Source organism: Micromesistius poutassou (genome assembly GCF_964030765.1).
Source record: "Micromesistius poutassou genome assembly, chromosome: 9".
NCBI classification, from domain to species: Eukaryota; Metazoa; Chordata; class Actinopteri; order Gadiformes; family Gadidae; genus Micromesistius; species Micromesistius poutassou.
Window position 1 is genome coordinate 17,357,811 of NC_140279.1, and position 22,883 is coordinate 17,380,693.

The 22,883-nt window shown below is 43.1% G+C and overlaps 2 protein-coding genes across 4 annotated transcripts; one reads left to right on the forward strand and one right to left on the reverse strand.

The window, feature by feature from the left end:
- The first annotated feature begins 3,819 nt into the window (after positions 1–3,819).
- Positions 3,820–13,531, forward strand: LOC311353287 (interleukin-12 receptor subunit beta-2-like). 3 transcript variants are annotated; one of them, XM_084473141.1, is made up of 15 exons: positions 3,820–3,960; positions 4,331–4,591; positions 4,692–4,803; positions 5,042–5,232; positions 5,619–5,773; positions 6,817–6,961; positions 7,677–7,750; positions 8,913–9,123; positions 9,334–9,516; positions 9,651–9,749; positions 10,456–10,602; positions 11,320–11,451; positions 11,655–11,748; positions 11,922–12,003; positions 12,383–13,531. In XM_084473141.1, exons 1-15 carry the CDS (start codon positions 3,891–3,893, stop codon positions 12,845–12,847), a joined length of 2,421 nt encoding a protein of 806 aa, XP_084329267.1. In that variant the 5' UTR covers positions 3,820–3,890; the 3' UTR covers positions 12,848–13,531. The 3 variants fall into 3 exon arrangements, with proteins under 3 accessions (XP_084329267.1, XP_084329268.1, XP_084329269.1); XM_084473142.1 differs by having other exon boundaries at positions 4,334–4,591; XM_084473143.1 differs by lacking the exon at positions 9,651–9,749.
- Positions 13,532–17,454: 3,923 nt separating this feature from the next.
- Positions 17,455–22,089, reverse strand: LOC311353288 (interferon-induced protein 44-like). The gene is made up of 9 exons (XM_084473144.1): positions 21,913–22,089; positions 21,615–21,691; positions 21,156–21,277; positions 20,842–20,926; positions 20,338–20,527; positions 19,690–19,842; positions 18,950–19,121; positions 18,257–18,357; positions 17,455–18,006 (listed from the first exon to the last, which is right to left on the reverse strand). Exons 1-9 carry the CDS (start codon positions 21,931–21,933, stop codon positions 17,821–17,823), a joined length of 1,107 nt encoding a protein of 368 aa, XP_084329270.1. The 5' UTR covers positions 21,934–22,089; the 3' UTR covers positions 17,455–17,820.
- Between the last annotated feature and the right edge of the window lie 794 nt (positions 22,090–22,883).

The following is a 22,883-nucleotide window of genomic DNA, read 5'->3' on the forward strand; positions in this document are numbered from 1 at the left end:
CATTGGTTCTGTATTTAGTTGGTTGGCTTCTTCCTGTAGTGCTCTAGCTTGGCCTTAGAATGGTAGACGACGGGTCATAAGTAAACCATTTGTAACAAACATTACAGAGACCGATCGGAGTTGATAAATGTTTCTGACAATGTCATTACTAGACGAGTATTCCCCAAGGGGTTTTTAATTGTGCGTGGATTTGAATTTGAATGTGTATTGCTACAGTGGCCTGTCTAAACAGTGTTGATTTGAAGCCTTTACACTTACTTACAGCTTACTACTGCTGGCCAAGTTTGTGATCGCCAATTACACACTTGCAGATACCCTCCCCAAGCAACATGATGGATCTAAACAAATAAAATGTGAATGCAGGTGAATATATCCTGTGTAATACCCAGATCTGAGCTCATCTGCCATCAGACTTTAGATATGAGGCGAAAGTGAGACTAGGAAAACCTTATCCCATGTTAATTGTTCTTGGATTTAGGCTTTAGGGTTGTGTTTGGTTTTGTGATCAGGGTTTTCATTTTAGGGTCAGGGTTTGCTTTCAGGGTTGGGGTTTAGAGTCTACAGTCCGAGGGAGGATCCCAAAAGGCCTCTGGGTCCCGAGATTCTGAAAAGGGACCCCCCCCCCCCCCCCCCCAAGGAGGGCCACGCACTGGGAAGGGACCCAAAACGGGGCCCACAGTCCCTGGACGGGCCCCCTGGGGGCCCAGAGTCTGTGTTCCTGAGATCTCGTAGGGGTTGAAAGACGCTTCCAGACGCCTTCCCCCACCGTTTCAGAGGAAGTTGTTGATTGGCGACTGCAGATCAGATCATGGGGGAGATGGCTGATTTGGCCTGTTGTATCGCCTTGTAAGAGGACAAATGTTTCTGTTCATTTTAACACCGTGTCCCTATAAATATTTTCTTAAAGAGACTTTGGGATTTTTTGCTTTAAGTTTATTCTCTGGTTCCCAGTGAGGCCTTATGCACCATTCCACTTCCTGATACGTTTTCTCGCTTCCCCACCGAAAATATCGCACTGAGTCAGTTCAGTTTATTGAAGTTGCATCTCATATCATATTTACATACCATGCAACAATCTTAGGTCTCTACCCCCCCTCCTGACCAGCAGCAGCCTAAAATGCATGTATCCATAAGGTGTCATGGGAATGACTACATTAAACTAAGAATATTAGGATAGCAGCAATGATAAGAACATATACATATATCTCTAACTGAGCAAACACCTCTTTAAAATAACATACATACATATTATAAAAGTATATATATATGACCACTTGCACACACGCGCACTCACACAACCACACACACACATAACTATGAGAGTAACTCTGAAACCACAGTGATAAAAAGCAGTGTATTGCATATTCATAATAAATAAGGGCAAACAATACTTGAGTTTATCTACTGTTAAGAAGTCTGATAGTTTGGTGGAAAAAGGAGTCTCTGAGTCTGCTGGTCTTCACTTTCAGACTCCAGTAGCGCTTGCCAGAGGGCAGCAGCTGGAAAAGGTTGCTGTTAGGGTGGCTGGGGTCCTTGTTCTTGAACCTATCCTGATACAGGTCTGCTATGGGTGTAAACTCACAGCCACAGATTTTCTGAGCAGTTTTAACTAGTCCTTCTCCATCCCGTTAAATAATATAGCTTCTCATTACTGACACGACTTATGTTACATGGCCTTCATGTATTTATTAGCGAGCCTCTTATTGTTCTTATTGTCACCTTCAATGCAATGTCCATGTATGTCTGTGGACGTCTGTAGCTCTTTACTATTCAAATAGGACTAAAGGGGAGGTAGGATGAGTCCCTGACAAGAACAACCATGTGCTTGTGGAGATAACAATGATAAACGGCTTAATATTACAGTTTTTCTCAGTCGCTTTGGTACATTTCTCATATCAGAATTGAAATTCTCAAAACTACTTGTTCAGTCTTCACATCATTGCGTCACTTGTGCACATCAAATAAGTTTCTCATTTCTTTGAACAAGTTGCAAATGCTTTGGTACATGCATGCAAATGATTATGTGCAATTCTCTGCTCTTTCCTACAATATCAATTTCTTATGTCATGTTGACCAAAATGTATTGTAATGGGTCTCTGTTGAATACTCTCACCCCCAACATTTAACATTTATTAGTTTACTGCATAAGTCTTTACATGAAAAACGGTTGAACAAGTTGTCATAATATGTCAAGCATATTTCTATATATTTCCATTAGAAGATATTCGTTGTGATGTGGATGAGAATTTGTGGCCCAACAGACAGGAACGTCAGGAGGTGTGGGAAGACTGCACTGTAATTCCTACAGCACTGCATGTACAGTTTTCCCTAAGGAGAGTGTTCACATTTCTTTTGTTTTTTTCTACGTGCTATGCAGTGCTGTCTTTTCCTTTCTGTATTGTAATGACATGGTCTGTCAACAAATTACAGTACAAACAGTAAAAGCGTAATTGTGAATCGTGTCCAGTCTCTTGCAATCAATCTCCCACATACACTAAGGTGTAACTTACAATTCACAACAATTGTTTTCAAAACTTTAGCCATAGTTTACATCAGAACATCCCTCCAGAGTACACTAATATATATTGACAACATGACTAAGCAATTTGACTGTCTTATCTGTACACAATGACACAAGGACTTGTCATTCTGATGACACTGACATCATTGACACAGATATTTACTTTTGAGAGATGAACTAAGGATTATGAGCAAGAGACTGGCTTGTTCAGGTAATCCATGGTGTTGTTTTTCTATTTGTACAAATTGTTTTCAGAAATGCACTGCTTTGCAAATTTCGAGGATGATTCGAGAAATGTACCAAAGCGACTGAGAAAAACTGTAAAATAATGATATATTATGAAGTAGACGTATGGATCAGTTTAATTAATAAGGTGACAAGTGGACTTTAACCACAGAGTATTTTACTACCCTACATATGATGTAACTAATGTTGGATGTAACTTCTTTACACTGTAATATACTAAGAACTCAGGGAAGGAGGATAAGTGCATGCTTAGTTAATGGGGAACTCGGTGGGGACAGACAGGCAGGCAGGCAGGAAGATAGATAGATAGATAGATAGATAGATAGATAGATAGATATGGTAAAGTGTATTCACTCGTTTTAACAATGTAAAATCTGTGCGATTGTTGATAACCATCTTACTCATGTAATATATGCCTTATCTAAACTTAAAGTCTACCCATCAAGGGCAAAATAATGTTGAATGAATTCAATCTCAAAGAGGGCTTAATTAGCAGCAAACCACGGAAAGGCTTGGTGCAAAAACGAATCTTGCGCTCACCCCTTGCACACTCCTCCTCCGCTGCGGGGTTCGATAGCGTTAAAACCACGTGCCAAAACAACACCCCGTGTCTCTCTTTCGTTGAGAGACGGCTCTAGCGTCCACCATAGGAAGTTCCCGCTGGTTCCAAGTGATTTATTATCACATATATCCATGGTTCTCGCGAACCAAACAGGCAAGACATGAAGCGCTCCAGAGGATAAGCGGATGGCTTGGCAAGTGTTAACTATGTATTTATGTGTATATTCTGGCTGGTTTAACGGATCTCTAAAACGCTGTTTATTTCCTTTTGAGTGTAGGATTATAGATACTTGTAGATAACATAATTATATGTTATAGACAGACACAATAGTTGGCGTCAAACAATAATACAGTGTTTGGCAATTATTGGTCTCTATCATTGTAGTGATGTTGTTTGTTCAGCATCAGTCCTTATGTCTTCTTTTTTTTTGCCATGGCACCCAAATTATTTAACTAATGAATTATTTTTTATTTGACTTTTTCAGCTAGGCCTACTTTTTGTTAACTTGCTGATGTAGTCATCGGGGGAACCGCTGAAGCGGAACAACGAAGCGGTCAACGAATGGCTCCAATATTCCCAACATGGTGCGTTCGTACTGTATTCACAGCGCTGGCTGTGCATTGGTCTACAGGTGAGATTCAACTCGGCATAGCGTTTATATAGACAGATTATTAATTTATGCATAGGCCGCCCTACATTTCACTTTGAAATGTTTTTGCAATTTGCATCCAAATAATCCCACGTTGAGTCAGTTTCACCTTTCACATGGAAAGAATTGGAACACAGTAAGCCTCGCCATGAATCCTTGTTAAACCTGCAATATGTCGCCTTTGTAATACAGCTATCTAGGCCTACTCCATTCAGACATATTTCAGAACATCCAGACAAGTCAATTCGTCCAGTGAACGATTACTTCGTTTTATTATTATGAACATGCTATCTCTACAATTGTTGCTATAACTCAAGCCAACAGAAGTTGCTAATGGGATAATTGACATCAGCAGGTGAAGCTCAACATAACTCATGCAAGAGCTGGTCCAGCGTTGGAGCAGTGGTGGAAAGAGGCTCCAGTTTTCGGATTTTCTGCACATCTCCATCCAAATGTGAAATCGAGGTGTATTACGACGAACACTTGCGCCAACACACACATCTGAACTCGTCCATCGTGTACATTGACGCGGTAATCCTAAAAGACAATGTGACGTTTACCTGCAAGTGCAAGCGCAAGCAGGTTCTCTGTGGCATCGATATTGATTCAGGATGTAAGTATGCTATTTGAAAACATCTTTAGCAGGGCAATTGTTTTGCCCTTTTATTCTTACTGGGTTTGGATTTCTCCATGTTTTTTTGGTTTTGCTGTAGATCCACCAGGCAGACATGGAGCCCCGACGTGCATAAAAAATGATACTGATTTTGTGGAGTGTAGATGGAAAAGTCTGACGAAAACCTATATAACCACTAATTCTACTCTACGGTGAGATAATGCCTCAACCCTATCAGCTGCTTCACAGTAAACAGACACACTTGTAATATGTGGTTTTCAGGTTGCAATAATCATTTAGTTACCTGTCACTATTACTGGATTCAGATATAGAAAACTGGCTGAACAATGTTCAATGAGGTTATTATAATGGCATTAACATCTCGTATTTACAATTCCATCGGACAAATGCCCTAGTGTATTCACTTGACTGATGCCTCATGTGTCACAGGGTGACGTCTCTGTCCAAAAACCGCACAGGCGTGCCCGTGAATCACCCTGGGTCCAGTGCGGGCCCTGGGTCCTTCAGGGCTGGCTGGTCGGTAAACAGTTCCATCCAGATGATTTCCGTGAAAGTCCTGGTCGAAAATGTGCTGGGGCGGGCAGAGTCTGACACCTACAACTTCACTCTCAGCGACATCGGTATGGAAGCGGTGGGACACCCGCTCATCACCCTCTTTGAACCATATGAGAGACTGAGCACTGCAGCGTTTACAACGGGTTTCATGTTCATTGACAGTTTGGATTAAAGCTAGTAGCTGACATACGGAAGGATTTAGAAACCGCAATTGGGTCAAAGGATTTCACTTTTCGAGTGAATTGCTTATCCCTACACCTAACCGTAATCTAAAGAATCAAGATCACTTAAGATTACGGTCATGTTTACTCCCTCAGGGTGGATATTAGAGCTGATGGTTGATGTCACCTCTTATTTGAGAACCTGCTCTCTGTTGCGGTATTCACTATATTGACTAGTGGTCTGTCCCTGTTTTTTTTTTATTTATTCCTTTATTCCTTTATTCCTACAGTGAAGCCCTCGCCTCCCGTTTTGAACCTAGTGGAGTGCTCCTCGAGGTCCTGTAGAATCACCTGGAGCCACTCCCTGAAGCCCCATCTACAGGTCCAGTACAGGGATGTTACGGATCTGAAGCCCGCAGAGGACTTCATCCCACACCCAGACTCAGTAAGATCTGATGTTTGTTATAGGGCTAGGGAGCACATAAGAATGCATCATTGGTTTCTTTTGGTTGGCGATTCTTGGCCTTATTGAGAAGACTCAAGAGGGTTGCAGTACTGTCAAATCCTAAATAAATATAAATAGACTGTAACCTGTCTCTCCCCATGATGAAAAATCATTTCACGATTGCTTACTAAACATTGACCAAAAATGTAGTCATTGCAATGTGACACTCTGATGCAAAAGCCCTAAACGTTAGGACGCGAATGAACGCATTAGCAAGAGACCTTGCAGAGATGTATATCAGACTCCTTATCATAATGTATTCAATGTTTATAAAACGGGTGGCTTAAATCAAGCAATCTGATTGGTTCCCAACTGTTGTATAATGAGAATGCACACAGCTATGACGCCCAGTTTACAGAGTTCCGTATCACTCTGCGCCTAACTTGAACTGTTTATTTATATATAAAAGCAATACCATAGTTCACTGAAGCCTCAAAATATGTTGATTGATGGAGAGGGTGGAAATGTTGTGTAACGCAATAGGCACACGGTGAGTGAACTGCTCGATAGTAGGCTAAATTGCCGGCGAACCAAGCTACCGTCTCTAGCCTTCTCTCTGAAGGACACTACAGTGTGTTGCATAGCCACGCACTTTGCAGGCAGCCAGGAGGGACTACTTTTTTGTGGTATAATGAGCACATTCCACAGCCTGTTGTGATCTATTGCTTAAATATGCCATGGCTCTCTGTTAAAGCAATGCAAGACTAATATAGGAGTCGTCAAATCATGCTTATTCACATTTATTCGACCATGACATGGAAAATGCTATTAATATTTTTTTGCTGCAAGTGGCCATGTTAAAAGTCATTATAACAGTAGGGATTAATTGTATTGTTATGTCAACTGTACTGTCATTGTGACCGAAGCGTTTACTCACTGTCAGCCTTGCTGAGATCATTTCACCATTCTTTTTTAAACATGAATAGGCAGACAGTTAAGACCAGCAGTGAATAATATTGTGTTTGTCTTGTGGTTGTCTTCAGGACTGGCAGAACAGCTCATCTGAGCTGCCCTCCGTCCATTCTCTAGAACCATCCAGGCGTTACTTCTTCAGAGCCAGAGCCAAGCTGAACAGTGGACTCTGGAGCGACTGGAGCAGACCGTTCCCAAACAGGACTCAGGAGGAAGGCAAGTGATATCTGCCGTTGTGGCTTGATAATGGCTGCAGACCCACATTTAGTATTTCTTTGTATTTTCACTTTCTTTTCATGGTCTCACACTTTTCGGACCTCATTATACAACCGTGTAGTTCCCCTGTTAAGTACAGCACAGTAGAGTCACTCTATTTAAGAGGGTAGTTGTTCAGTCTGGAAGGTTGTTGTTTGTGCTTGTTTGAATTTTAACCAAATGTGTTTGAGCAGTTATGGCTTCATATTTTGCAAAAGTTTCCCTTAAGGTGAATTGCATGTTGTTGGGATTTCTCGTTGCTAATAAATAAGACATGATTTTTTTGTAGTCTTTATAACAAGCAAAAGGGCTCAAAGGTAATCTTTTCCCTAAATATATGACCTTGTACTCCCACTGTTCAATGTCAAAATGTTGATAAGTCAAACACACCTACTTAATTATGTGTGCGGGAAAACCATCATTCCCTTCCTCTCAAGTCTTAAAGGCTCAAAGTTTACGTAGGAATAAACCATGTTGTCTGTTACGATAACCTGTCAGTTAAATGACAAGATATCAACCAGCAGCTAAAAGTTGTATGAGCCATGGGAAAGAACACAAAAAGAAAATGATCTGCTCCAATAGTAAGTAATTGGAGCTGCATTTCTCGCATCTGCTAGTCTCAGATTTCCACAGTGGAGCACCAGCCAGTGACAGTTAGTTCTTTGTCGTTTGGCAGCTCCCAACAAGGAACTGGACATCTGGTTTGCCAGGGCCAATTCTGGACCGAACAGCTTGACTGTTTACTGGAAGGTAAGTGTTTTCTAACCTCTTGGCCGAGTGCACATTGACTCTAAAGAACAGGTTTGACACATGTGCTGTCTTACTACATGGTTTGGTTTGCACACATTTCCGTCGCTGTTGCCAATGCATTAGTAGTGGTTGTTGTACTTAACGTTTTCCACAGAAATCAAAGGTCAGCCCTTAACCACTTTCGTGGCTTCACACTCTCACACACACACGCGTACACACCCCGCCACATCACCCTATACACACACACACACACACACACACACACACACACACACACACACACACACACACACACACACACACACACACACACACACACACACACACACACACACACACACACACACACACACCTGATTAGTCATAGCAAGAGGCTACTGAAAACCTGACAAAATGTCTGTTTCAGTTTACACGAAAAGCAGTCCCTTAAGAGCAATACTGTCCATCTGCATCTGCTATTTGTCCTTTTTATGAATACATTGTGGGAGTTTAAATTTGACCTCAGATGTACCAATAAAAAAAGTCATCTAGACCTATCACGGACCACCTCATATGCAAATGTTAAAAAACAGATGCATACAAATGCAGTGGTTGAGGAAAAAGTGCCATCACTACCTTTCTACACAATTCGTACTGAAGCACATAGCCAGTGGGGAACACTGCCAAGAGAAACACTCAGCCACACTGCTTATGCTTATGTTTGTTTATTTAGCAAACATCAATTGACGCATAAGATAAGATAAGATACACTTTATTGTCCTTTGAAGGAATTTTTTCTTGGACTCCAATGCTGTCATATAAAGCTGCTTTACAGTAATAACAGTACAGGTACAGACAATACATACATATAGGCCACATATAACATATACACAGTATACAAGAAACAGTGCGATGCACACATACACACACACACCCAAACCCTCCCTCGCCCACTGTATTATACCATGGGTCATGATCAATAGTACAGTTTATTTGAGGTGGGCACAAATGAATTCCTAAAACGGTTCAGCCTGCAAGTGGGGACTCTGAAGCGTCTACCTGATGGTAGAAGCTGGTATTCTGTGTGCAGAATAATGCATGCATGCATGCATGCATGCAAACGCTTTCTGCAGTGTGGTCCTACTGCAAAAAAAAAACAAAGAGCGTCCTTCTGTCCCTGCAGCCGCTGACTGACTCTGAGGCCAGAGGGAGGGTGCTGGGATACCTGGTCCATATAAATGACCGTCACACGAAAAAAGCCACCACCCACAATGTCAGTGCCAACGCCACACGTTTCTCAATCCTGTCCTGTGTGACGTGCCTGGTGACGGTGTCCGCGTACAACTCCAAAGGCTCCTCCCCTCCGGCCAGCGTCCCCACCCTTTTCAAAACCGGTGAGGTACTTATTTGAAAAGAATTGCAATGAAGCCTTTATACTGTCTTCAACCTCTCTCCTAGTTCATCGTTTTTTATTATGTAGGAATTACTACGATATCACTGTACCGGTAGTGTGGAGTAAAATGAATCGGTCAGTGTCAACTCTTACGTCATAGACTCATGTTCAATGAACCGTCATCTCAACTACCAACTCCTCCGATCTTCAGCACAGCCCCCTCAAGAGTTGCATGTCACTGAAAGCAAGGACAATGTCTCCCTCCACTGGAGGAAAGCCGACCCTACATTGCAATCCACTGGCTATCTGGTGGAGTGGTATCTGCAAGACCAGCAGTTCGAAAAGCACCAATGGATGCGACTGCCCAGCGCAGAGAGCCAGGCAGTCATCACAGGTATGTCATAGTGACAAGGAGGAGATGCTTACGTGCTCGCTGCAAAAAAAATGTTGTTCATTAATTTACGTTTGAAGACTCGTTTGTCTTTCTCAGCCTAATAATTCAATAAATGATTCTCCTTTTGTTGGCAGAGATTGATCCATATGAGTGCTATGACGGAGCTGTGTATGTCTTCTATGAAAACGCTTTGGGCAAGGCCAGCTTCACTGGTGTCAACACTCTAGTGTCAGGTAAGAGCGCTCTTCTCAGCGGGAGTCTCTTGCAGCCACTATGGCAGGCCACCATCCACCTCCATAAGGTTGAGGCTGTGATTGGTAAAACTAAATAAATTAAACTGTATAAATAAATCATCCCTAAGGTATAAAATCTTGTCACTTTGAATAAATTAATACATTTTGTTAACTGCTAATACAGTACAGACCTCAGATTTGTTAAAGTTCCAACAAAATGAAAAAATAGCTTTCTTAAGTCTTAACCTATGGTTGAATTACTTCAATGTCCCGATATAGACCAGAAAGAATACTACATTTATTAAATGTGTCATTTTATCCATTAAATGTATTTATGCCGGCACTGGTGTTAAACTGACTAGTATTTTGATCAATTACATTGCTCTGTTATCTTCTGTAACTCATATCACAGTGATATTTGGCTAGCTTTTGTTTTGGACATATTCAAATATCCACGCTAAGCTCCACCCTAGCCATTTTCAAAAACCCAAACCCGTTTTGAAGAGCTTTGTCCTGCCCCAACCTCCGGTTTTATGACTTTTATGACAAATAAAACAGTCGTATTTTGAAGTGATCACGTTACAAATGGAAAATAAATAAATAAATGCTCCATCGTAAGCAGGTGTTCTAGCAACACGTCTGGCTTTTGTAGAACCCTTTCCGTGTGCAGAGGTTTTATAAGTTAGATTTCCCCCATGCGTCGCAGTGCCAACAGGCGCGCCGTCGGTCACCAAGCACGGCGAGGGCCGCCAGGTGACCTTGACCTGGACACAGATTCCCCGGCGTCAGCGCGGAGGCTGTGTCCGCAACTACACCGTCTACGTCGGCAACACCAAGGACCCCGAAAGCGTGTGTGAGTAGAACGCACGGGGGCCGAGCGACGAGGCCACGACGTGACGCACGCAGCCTATTGGTTCTACTTTAGTTCAGAGTTTAGTTCTTCTTGGCTGCGTGTCAGATAAAACCCGGCACATACAAGGCATCATTTTGTCTCTGGAATCGTGTGATGGCATTGACAATTATTAATTGACATTTAATGGACTAAATCAATCATCCGAAGAATGATCATTATGAATCGACAATGAAAATAACGGTTAGCTGCAGCCCTAGTGCACGCATGGTAGTGGCCTGACCTCTCACACAGAGCGACATTACACTCAACCATTTCACTCTTCACATGCCAGTCCGTCCACCAAAACTCTGCACCTTCACCCCCTCGGCAACCGGTGGTGGAATACACCCCCAAACCACTGGCGCCATGACCCCCCCCCCACCCCACTCCATGACCCAGCATCCACCCCCCTCCACACGCCAAGAAAGATCTGAGAAGGCTTTTAAAGGGACTACTTATAGGATTTCACATTATGTAAATTAACAGGTTCTAATTTAACTAAGAAAATGAGACCTTCCCCGACTTTCTCCATTGTATTAAAAAAAACCAGCATGTGGCCGATTTAAAGAGTGGATACTGGAGTCGTTGTCACTTGAACCTTGTTTGCAGCACTTTCGGGAATACTCCTTCCATCTATAATGTAGGACATTGTGTGTTGTATATGGTTGTGTGCTGCAGACCGCGTCCCTGCATCAGAGCGTCAGTACACCATCGCCCATCTGCCTCCAGACACCTACGTAGTCTGGGTGACAGCCTGGACACAACAAGGCGAAGGACCCCGTGGTGACACAATCAAGTTTATCATCCAACGTAAGACCCATGCTGTTGCTATATAGTCAACTCCTTTCGATTCGTTTTTTTTTTTGGCGGTTCGATTTGTTCCGCACTGACCATAGCGCCCCCCTGGTGTAATCTGAGGGTAAACCGAGCATGTCATTTAACCAATTATCTTTGTATCTCTGGGTCTACCTGTCATGGGTTAACATGTGTTTTCCTAATTTTCACTCTTTCAGAGGATACCAACATAATCCCTTGGCTGTTATTGACAACCATGATCGTCATAGCTTTCCTGCTGTGTCTCTTCAAGTTACTAGTGCGATGGCAAAGGTGATGAATGCATTCCAGACGACAATTCAATAGAAGCAGCTGGTTATTGCCCTTAAGAAAAGCCTACAGGTGTCTCGTAGATCTAGTTTTTAGATCAACACATTGATGGGACCATGAGTTGCCATATGATGTGCGCCTCATCTCTCATGTGCAATTTGTATCCTCCTCTGTAGGCTGAAGATGATTGTAATATCACTGAAAGATGTACCAGATCCCAGCAATAGCAAGTGTGCCAAGACCTTTACAGATAGCAAGGTATGTCACTGAATTAAAAAATGTATCACATTTTATCCGTTTTTTTTGTTATATTATGAAATTGTACACAATATTGATAAATATCTAATTGTCTTATTGAGGGTCATTCCATAGAAGCAGATGTGCTATGTTTCTAATTAACCTTATAGATTTCCTTTCCCTTAAATATCCAAAAACTACTATACTAAACTATTTTTATCATTTTAAGTGCATATCTTCTCATCATAATTCATTAAGAAAATACAACTGGGTATCACAAAGTATATATCCTTATTCCATGCAAAGACGATAACATTTAATTATTGCAACCCTACACGGAATACACATACTTTTTTTTTTTTTTTGGATTTTGATGTGTCAAAACTGTGACTCCTTGAAGAGCAAGATGGATCTCCACGAGAACCGCAGCGACTTCTCCTCCTCAGAAGAAGAAGAAGAAGAAGAAGAAGAAGAGGAGGAAGACATTGTGACGTTCTTGGAGAACCCGAAGGAGAACGACGACGAAGACCTCTGCCTCACCGACGCCTCCCAATCGGTCCGTCTGTCCGACTGGGATTCCGGGACGGCGCCGCAGACCCCCTACCTCAAGAGTTTTTCCCAGGCCTCAGACGGCTCCCACTACACACAGAGCTCACAGGACACGGGCACCACCGCCGCCGGCTACTTCTCCTCGACGGCGGAGCAGATTGTCCTGGAGGAAGGGCAGGAGGAGGAGGAAGAGGAGGAGGAGTGCATAGACTTCTACCCCAGCAATGTCTTTGATGAACCCATTGTGTTTGGGAGGGGGCTGACTCTGGATGCAGTGAGAATTGACTGCAGGAACTTGTGGGAGAATGATTGCTGAAAGGTGGAACCTATCTAAACTTTTTTTTTTTTTTTTTGAGGTGATGAACACACTTGATTCTTGTAGGCATGGTTGTAATTTGAGACCAGGTGGGGCTTGAAACCACCACACACGTTTGGACTCACAAGTGCCCTCTTGGCCGGCATTGTGGAAATTATTAAGGTTATTTTGTTAAGGGTTATGCAGTTATGCAGTTAACCCTTACATTTTTTTTAAAATAAAGATAGTTTGCCTAAGGACATTAGCGGTCTGTGAGGGAACTATTTCGTTTGTACAAACGTAGTAGATGTGTTGGACTAATCGTTTGTAGTTATCCTCGGTTTATCCTCGTGAAAAGGTTGAGGGAGCTGGATCACCAAATTTGAAGGAAATTCAAAAAAAAAAATCTGTGTTGCTTTGCTTCACGGCGCAGACTACAAGAAAAGAGGTACAGCAGTAGGTCAATTCGGTTTTCCATTTACCTACCTGCTGCGGGTTAAGGTTACCTGTTGAGTGTCTACCAACGTAGGCTTTCTTTTGTCCGAAGGACCGGTATAGGTGTGGCTCCTCGCTGACATCCTGGTAAATTAAAGTGATGAATTTGTTCACTTATTTTCACTGAAATGCATTATTCATTAAATGCATTAATTATTAAGCTGTCGATTATTTTGTGTGTGTGTGTGTGTGTGTGTGTGTGTGTGTGTGTGTGTGTGTGTGTGTGTGTGTGTGTGTGTGTGTGTGTGTGTGTGTGTGTGTGTGTGTGTGTGTGTGTGTGTGTGAGACACTAAACTCTCACCTCTAGTCTTAAACTAGGGGTTATTTATTGTATGTGTGGGTGTTCCACAGTCTACTATAGCCAAGGGGAAGAAACGCTCTCTGAATCTGGACGTCCTGCTGCGGATGCTGCAGAACAGCCAGAGGTCAGCATGGAGAACAGTCCATGGTGGGGTCAGAGGAGATGCGTTGGGCTCTGGTCAGGCAGCGCTTACGCCCAGGAGTTCCTGGAGGGAGACCACTCTCTGCAGAGACTTCCAGTCCGACGCCTTGCAGGCCCCAAACAAGACGGAGATGCAGCTGGTCAGCAGACTCCACGGTGGCTCTGCAGAAGGTGATCAGGATGGGAGGAGGGATGGAGACTCTGGCGCAGCATCTGGCGCAGCAAGCGCTGCTGTGCCTTTTTTCCCCAGGGAGGTGGTGTCGAAGGACCAGGTTAATTTATCTGCGATTTACATTTAGGGGGGGGGGAAGACTCTGAGAAGTGCACTGTGCATGAATTGGAGGACATGTCAATGCATGCATGCAAAAAAGGGGTCTGGTCTTTGGAGGACCAGACAGATGATGTATTTGGGAGGCTTATGGGTCAGCGTCTTATGTTGTATGCTGTGTGTGACGTGTTAAAGCGACTGTGACTTCAAATTCCCCCCTGGGGATCAATCAAGTATTTATCTATCTATCCTTCACTTGATTTATCTCATGGCCCAGGAGTGGTTTTGGACATATTGAAACATTTCTTTTGAAACATATTGAAACATGCTTTTTCAAATCTCATTGACTTTCATGCGACTTTTAGCCCTTGGCCGGGAACAGCAATTAGACTATTGGCTCATATTTCATAAGGCTATGGATGTTTCTGACGATTGTTTGAGGAGACAGGACAACAGTGTTGAGGACCCAATCTGTGAACAACTCAGTCATGTTCATTAGGAGTTATACTGGCCCTGCCTGGACTGTCAGTTGTATCTAGAAGAGAGAGCCACGGTTCTCAAGTCCGACTATGGTGGGCCCAGTCTTAGCAGCACTAAAGCAGGGGGTGAATACTGTCATGTCTCCCAACACGCCAGCCGTTTGGCTATGGTATGGCTCTCTCTGTTCAGATCGGGGTGATGTTTAAGTGAGAGTACAGCCATTGTTCTTTTGTTATAGGAGGGAATGATTATTATAAATATTCCCCCTGTCTTTATAGTTGCTGTTTGTGTATGTTTCTGTTGGCCTAAGCTGTACACTTTTAGTTGGGTTGGGCGTTCACTGACATGGTGACTGTGCATGGGCGGAACAAATGTTTGTCCCAGTTCAGAATCGATATAGTTCCATTTAAATGACATGTCAAACATAAGTTATAGGCCTACTTAACATCTTATGAATGTGATGGCTCTATAGTTAATATTTGCAGTTATTTGTACTTGACGATGATGGATACCGAGTCATTTATAAAACACAACGCAAAAGAATTGTTACACAACCAACCAAAAGACCTTTCAATTAAATGAATACATATTTTTAATTTAAAAAAAAACCTCTGTGCCTAACCGTCTTATTTTATGTACACTATCCCACAGAAGCACAAACCTCTATTATAACCCTATAGCCTATATTTGTACACATCAAATTACAATTAATGCCTTAGAAAAATGTTTCGGTGTTTAATATTGATTTAGTAATGCTGCCATCCCGGACTGCCTACTCCGCAGTATGGATGTTATTACTGTTGGGGTCAGTGGAGGGCGCTATAGACTTCACCCTCCCGGCCACTGCAGGGGTTGATTTACCCAATGTCTGACGAAAACATGCTACTCGATATTCTCCAGTCGAATCTATATTCCAACGCAGGGGGGCGTTTTTGATACTCCAGTACGTCCTAATGCCAAGACGTTTCTCAGTGAGTTTGATCGTTGTGTGTGTGTGTGTGTGTGTGTGTGTGTGTGTGTGTGTGTGTGTGTGTGTGTGTGTGTGTGTCAGTTTTGACGTCAAGGGAAGATGCTATAGAGTCAGACCCTTGTATGCTTCCATATGGTTCAGTATGGTTCCATCACTGATGATGTGTCTAAGTGCATCAATAGATGTATATTAAACTATTATCCAGCTATTGCGACATTAAGTTGTGATGTGGTGGCATCATGTAGTAATGTTCTGTGTTGTGTTCATGTAGTGTTTTTTTTTGCTTTATGTGGTGTTCTGATAATGTGTTGTGTCATGGTTTTCTATTTATTCGTGTTTGTGTTGTGTCATGTTTTTGTATTTATTCGTGTTTGTGTTGTGTCATGGTTTTCAATTGATTTGGATCAAGAAGTAGTGTTTTGGTGTTGTGGTGGTGTTCAGTCTGCGACGACACTCTGTCCTGCAGGTAAAGCCTTGAGGCCAGCAGGAAGTGTCATCAGGGACGTTTAAAGACTGTGACGGCACGGGGAAAGGTCTAGTGCAGACATGACTGTGTGCAATTACACACGTGCCAGTTCATGATTCTATCTAGAGATGTTTATCTCTGGAACATGAAATCCATTCGGTCTTTCCCTCTGTCTGTCGCTCACATTCCTGTCTGTCTGTCTGTCTGTCTGTCTGTCTGTCACTTTCTGCCAGTCTGTCTTTCCCTCTGTCTGTCTGTCTGTCATTTTCTGCCAGTCTGTCTTTCCCTCTGTCTGTCTGTCTGTCACTTTCTGCCAGTCTGGCAGAAAGTGGAGCTGGGTGTTAATGGGGAGAACTTAACTGATGTTTGTGAGACATACAGTCTTGTTTATCAAGGAGCCCTTATTAACACGAACACACTGAACACCCACACACACACACACACACACACACACACACACACACACACACACACACACACACCACAACAAGTGTGGTGTAGGTAGAGTGATGCAAATCAAACACACACCTTTAAGCACAGAGAGGCCAGTGGAGAGTGGCCATACACACGCACACAGACACACAAACACACTCTCTCTTAGATCATTCTGAGATCATTCTGTTAACTGAAGACGGCTGCCAAGTTTTACTCTGTTCTTTTCCATTAATGATGTAACAAATTCAGGTAAGGTCGGCGTGGTGCAAGGTTGAATTTTGAATTTTGAACGTTGGGGGAAGCACCACCGAGTCCTGATCAACATGTAATTCCTGTACAGACTTCCAACGATACCTTTCGTTCCTTTAAGTTCACCCACACAGTGTTATTTTTCATTGAGCGCTGAGCAAGGGTTCCTGCATCAGCGTTCGTAGATGTGTGTTCGTTCACATAGAAAGAGAGGTGAGGCTAGTTCGCTGGCCACGCTATCTCAGCAAGCCTAGCTGTTAGACTTGATTAGACACTAAAAATGCACACTTTTTTTTAAACAATGTTGAAGCTGAACCAACATCAGGGGCGGACCGTACTGTAAGGCAAACCAGGCACTTGCCTGGAGCCCCAGGCCCCATAGAGGCCTTTTGGGGCCCCCAAAATGCCGTCTTTATATTTCTTCCCCACATCTATATTGTTTTTATAAAAATCCCGTCATAATAGCAGCGCCGGGATGTCCAATTACTCACTCCCCCCCCGTCAACAATCCTGTCCTCCCGCAATCCAACACTGTCCCCCGCCCCCCCCCCCCCCCCCCCCCCTCAACAATTCTGGTCATCTTTGCCTGGAGGGCTAAGTCCACCACTGACCAGCATGTAAGTAGTATGGTTAGAATTATTTAAGGGTTATTACATAATGCTCAAACCAAAAACACACCAAGCATGAACATTATTCTTACTATTGTCATACTTGTAAAATAAGATGCACTTTATTAATTCCTGGTATTTGATATAAAAATTACAAAAAAAAAGTTACAAAAACCTTTTTAAAGAGATTAGGAAGATTATTCTACACTTGAAGATTAAAGGAAGGCATTTTATTTTCAGCCCAGAGTTCAGCCCACAAATCACCTGAAATGCACATTGGACTGCGGGAATAAAACACACCTGCCTAATATACTTTGTAGCCACTAGAGGATTACTATTTGGACTATTTCAGTGTGACGTTGATATTAGGGCCAGATAGTGATTGATACCTGGGTTAAAACAATGTGTTCAGGGAGGGCGAGGGGGCGGGGGGGAAGTAGTCTGCATTTACAATAATTGTATGATATATGAATTGGAACCACCACTCTAAAGCACTTGTTTTGCTGTTTTGATAAGTGCTGTAAAAATAAAGATATCATTATCATCCACGAGTGGAGCCGTATTCGAGCTCTGAATTTATTTTAGATTTTCTTGCCGCCCTCACCGGCCTGGGCCTGGAAGTACAGGTCGGCGTACTCCAGGATTAGGTCGACGGCCGACAGCAGTAGGGTGTCCGTGTTGCTGTCCAGCGTCAGCTCACTGGAGTAGTTCTTCACCGGCATGATGGAGGAGGAGGGCATACCGAGCATCTCCCCTGCCTTGGACATCTACACACACGCACACACACACACATTATACACACTATATATTCTCTCTCTCTCGCTCTCTCGCTCTCAATCTCTCTCTCTCTCTCAAGCTCTCTCTCTCTCAAGCTCTCTCTCTCTCTCACTCCATCTCTCTCTCTCTCTCTCTCTCTCTCTCACTCCATCTCTCTCTCTCTCTCTCTCTCTCTCTCTCTCTCTCTCTCTCTCTCTCTCTCTCTCTCTCTCCATCTCTCTCTCTCTCTCTCTCTCTCACCATTTGCTGGACGGTTGGGCTCTTGTATACATCCTTCAGGTCCCGTGCCGTCATAGCACACGCCTTGTCGATGTGCGTTAGCAGTGTCACCTGGTGCACCCCTGGTGAAGCACAAGCTCACGTCAAGACAGGACTATTTTTTCGTGGTGGAAGAAACGGCAACCATCTAAATTACAAGTAGGGAAATTCAGTTGAAGCCGAATTCAGTTGTGTGGTGTGGTGTGTTCTACTGGGTGGCCCCGCCCGTTCTGCCGGCGATTTTGAGTTCGCCCTGCAGAAGGGTCTGGAGAAGAGCAACACGTTTCTTTCTAGTTTCGATACGTTTTTTAGCGGGAGCCAATCACCAAGCTGGCTTTTCCCCCCCTGGCGCGCTATTGGCTGGTTTAACACAATGACGACAGGGAAGCGACGGCAAGCAGCCAATTGCGTACACAGTCAATTTAACTCCGCCCATTGATCACGCCTCTTGTGCTGAAGAGAATGACAGCAGCCTCCCCAGACCAACGTGCAATCTACGATTGAGCTTGGTCTGGCAATAGCCAGGCTAGTTGTGTGTGTGTGTGTGTGTGTGTGTGTGTGTGTGTGTGTGTGTGTGTGTGTGTGTGTGTGTGTGTGTGGAGATGATATGGATTGTTTGGGGTTTTGGGGTCCCCAAGCTACGGCCCCCAAGAGTCGGCTGTGGGTGGAACTCACCCAGTTCACTGATGTGTTCGCGGAGCTGCTGGAAGGTTCCCTTGAGGCCCCTGCAATAGGAGGGCAGCCGGGAGGCGTCCAACACAAACACCACGCAGTGCACCCTGTCTGCCAGGCCGGGCCCCTCCAGGTCGCCCGCGGTGCCCGGGTGCAGCGGACGGCTGGGGCTGAACTACAGGTCAGCAACAGAAGCACCCATGTGCAGATCAGAGAGTCACACACTGGCCTGTGACGACATCTTCAGGGCTGTAGGACCTTAGGACCCCAACTATTGGTGTGTTTGATGTTGGTTAATGTTAGTGTGTTTGATGTTGGTTAATGTTAGTGTGTTTGATGTTGGTTAATGTTAGTGTGCTTGATGTTGGTTAATGTTAGTGTGTTTGATGTTGGTTAAAGTAAGTGTGTTCGATGTTGGTTCATGTTAGTGTGTTCGATGTTGGTTAATTAAGTGTGTTTGATGTTGGTTCATGTTAGTGTGTTTGATGTTGGTTAATGTTAGTGTGTTTGATGTTGGTTAATGTTAGTGTGCTTGATGTTGGTTAATGTTAGTGTGTTTGATGTTGGTTCATGTTAGTGTGTTTGATGTTGGTTCATGTTAGTGTGTTCGATGTTGGTTAATTAAGTGTGTTTGATGTTGGTTCATGTTAGTATGTTAAATGTACCAATGCGTTCGGTGTTGTTCCTGGTTGAGGTTCTGTTTTGAACCAGCCCCTCACCCCCACCAAGGCGTCCCCTCTCACCTTGTGTCCTTCGGGGGCGTGGCCTTTGATGACAGCCAGGATGTCGTAGAAACTGATTCCGGTGCCTTCGCCCTCCCCCATTCCCATGACATCACACATGGTCAGTGCAGTAGGCCACTCCCCTTTCTTACCCTGGATGTTGAAGGTCTGAAGCTGTAAAGGAAAAGAGAGTCCTGTTGTCACGGTAATCCATCAACGGCAGCCAATCATATAATAATACATATAACATACATATATCTTATATTGGATATATATGTCAATAGATCTCAAAATAGGATGAAACTATACTACGATACGATACGATACAACATTATTAATCCCCTCTAGGAGAAATTTGTTATAGCGTGGGCTATATAGCAATAGCCCAGCAGCAGTAGAAAAACACAGGATAATAACCAATAATATACAATACAATAAGAATACAAAGTACTAATACAAACAAAAGTAGACGCTAAGGGAAAAAGCTAAACGAAATTCTGAAGTAAGGAGAAGACAAGACAGACAGAACAAACAACAACGAATAACAACAAACAGGGCAAACAAAACAGACGGTATGAACAGTATCAATTATAAAAAAGTCTAAAGCATAAAGTGTACTACAGTGTCTCTACAGTCACGTTGGACGTTGCTGTTCTGGTTCTGTCCGACCTTCTTGGTGAAGCCGGCCGTGGACGAGCCCACCATGGCGTGGTTGAGGACCCGTCCCCAGAAGACGGACTGGACCGAGCTGATGAAGCTGGACTTCCCAGAACCCACGGGCCCGAGGAGCAGCACGCGGGCCGGCCCCCCGCGGCTCGGTTTGTACGAACTGATCTTCGACATCAGCTCTTGCTTGTGGCTGGACACGGAGGTTTGAGGACAAACATGTGTCTATGTCCAAGCAACCGCAAAGATCTCAGCATGTTTTATGTGGTGTATCGATGTAGAAATATTTTATTTATTTTTTATAGGCAATTATTATTATTTGTATTATTATCATTAACATTATTGTTGGTATTTTTACTATTAATATTATTAGTATAATTATCGTATGTATTATTGTTATTATTATTATTATTACTATTATTCAATGGCTTAATGATAAATGGGCAGAGCCAAAGCCTATGTAAAAATGTAGATTGAACTAAATAATGAATTAATGTTTTCACTTACTCATCCGTCCACTGAATATCTCTTAAAGACCTCACCAACTTCTCCGTCCAGGTTGATTTCAGTTTATCTCCAGATTCTGAGGAACCTGAGATGGAGGAAACCTAAGCCTCAACTCAACGTAATACCTCAGAACATTTCCTGAATGGTTCTCATCCTTTTTGCTGCCATGGCACACAACAAGTATAAAAGACAGATTTGCTAAAATCAAAGCCTTGTAAACCAGGGAATGTGACAAATTGTAATGCATTTTTTCCTAAAATGACAACACCGATCTGGAATGATCCATACAAACATAGTAGACGTGTAAGACTAACCTTTCTTAGTTGGTGTGGATTTAGTCAGGCTAGGCCCAGCTAAAGAGAGACCAGCTAAATTAGAAGTTATGGGAAAAGCAATTCCATTTTCCAGTTTTTCCCCGCTAAAATTGAATTCCATTCTGAAAAAAATAAAAACGATTATTCCAGATTGGATGACACACGTTGATTTACATCTAACCTTTCAGGTAGTTCTTCAAGTTCTTAGTTCTTCCATTTATGTTAATGTAGGCTACTACTAGGCCTACTCCATCTTCATTCCCTGCTGACGCGTTATTGCGTCCGCGCATCCAGAAACCACAATGAATTGTCTTCCAAAAAACATCTGCCCGACAATGCTGTATTAAGCGTACATTAACATAAGCATGACATCCGGGGATAAAACACGCAAACATTCAAGAGAATACTACAATAGGCATATTGATGAACAGTAAAAGTTTGTGTTTTTCATTGACCTACCTGTTGTCTGAGCGTCTAACAACACAGGCGTATGGTCTGAATAACTGTCTGCGATTGCGTGGATCCTCGCAGACTTCCTGGGAAATGAAAGTGATCTTTTCAGTTTCACTGAGTTGCATTAATTGCCACAAAACGATACTGTAGGCTATCTTTGGAAACTAATGTAGATCGTTATAAGTTAGTTCCGATTACAATAAATAATCAATAGACTGTAGGCCTACTTTGACAGCAAAAGTTTTTTGTTTTATAATTAGGCCTACTCATCGTTATAATAGGTGTAGGCTACATTTGTACCTACCTCGTTTTGTTTCTTGAGCATAGGTGGAATTTGTAGGTCTACTTCGACTCCACTACAAAATATTCTATCATCACATAATATACAATTATCGGCTCAACTCAGGAGCGGGTTGACTTGAAATTGGAAGGTTGCAAGTTCGATCCCCTGCTCCTCTTCGCTGTCGACGTGTGGCTTAAAACGGACTTTCTCCCTAAAGAGCTGGCAGTCGCCCACCATGGTTGACCCCGCCGCCGGGGTGGGAATGTGTGTTTGAACCGTTGTAAGACGCGTACAATTAAATACGACTGCTAAATAATATCATGATAATATCATGATCAATAATATTTTACTTAGACTTATTCATATCTTATAATAAATTAAATGAAAAGCTTAGCCTATCTACAATTATAAAATGACCTCGGCTATCGCGTTTTTGATCAATTCTTAAATGTCTTTTAAAAACGTGGATTTACTCAACTCTGATTATCTCTAGTTTAAATTCGGTTCTACATTATTTTTTATTGTAACTAATACCTTTTTGGTGCAACCAACCAAAATGTCTACATTAAATGTAGCCATATGAATGACGGAGGGTAATGGGTTGTTGTTGATGGTTAAAATACTGACCTCTACTCTACTCTCTTACTCTACTCTCTCTCTAGAGGAGAGGAGAGGAGAGGAGAGTAGTGGTGGGGAGGTTGGGCGGGGTGTTGGCAGGAAGCAAGGGTGAGAACCAGTCAGAACCAGCTTCTCTCGCTGCTGGACAACGTTGAGCCAATGGTCACCAGGAACCGTCTCCTGGTGTACCAGGAAGGGTAAGGAGATCTGCTGCTGGGGGTGGTGGGGGGGGGGGGGGATAGAGGAAAACCATGACGCACGTGTCATACATCATGCATGAAGACAACACTCTGCATACTTCATACGGGACGGACTCTACAAGGGGCTGTGTGTGTGTGTGTGTGTGTGTGTGTGTGTGTGTGTGTGTGTGGGGG

Coding starts and splice junctions, on each gene's coding strand:
- LOC311353288 (XM_084473144.1), bottom strand. CDS start 21,933: ATGCTCAAGAAACAAAACGAG. Junction 21,692..21,912: donor TGCTCAAGAAACAAAACGAG/GTAGGTACAAAT, acceptor TTCATTTCCCAG/GAAGTCTGCGAGGATCCACG. Junction 19,122..19,689: donor ACGCCCCCGAAGGACACAAG/GTGAGAGGGGAC, acceptor GCTGACCTGTAG/TTCAGCCCCAGCCGTCCGCT.
- LOC311353287 (XM_084473141.1), top strand. CDS start 3,891: ATGGCTCCAATATTCCCAACATGGTGCGTTCGTACTGTATTCACAGCG. Junction 9,517..9,650: donor GAGCCAGGCAGTCATCACAG/GTATGTCATAGT, acceptor TTTTGTTGGCAG/AGATTGATCCATATGAGTGC. Junction 10,603..11,319: donor CAAGGACCCCGAAAGCGTGT/GTGAGTAGAACG, acceptor TGTGTGCTGCAG/ACCGCGTCCCTGCATCAGAG.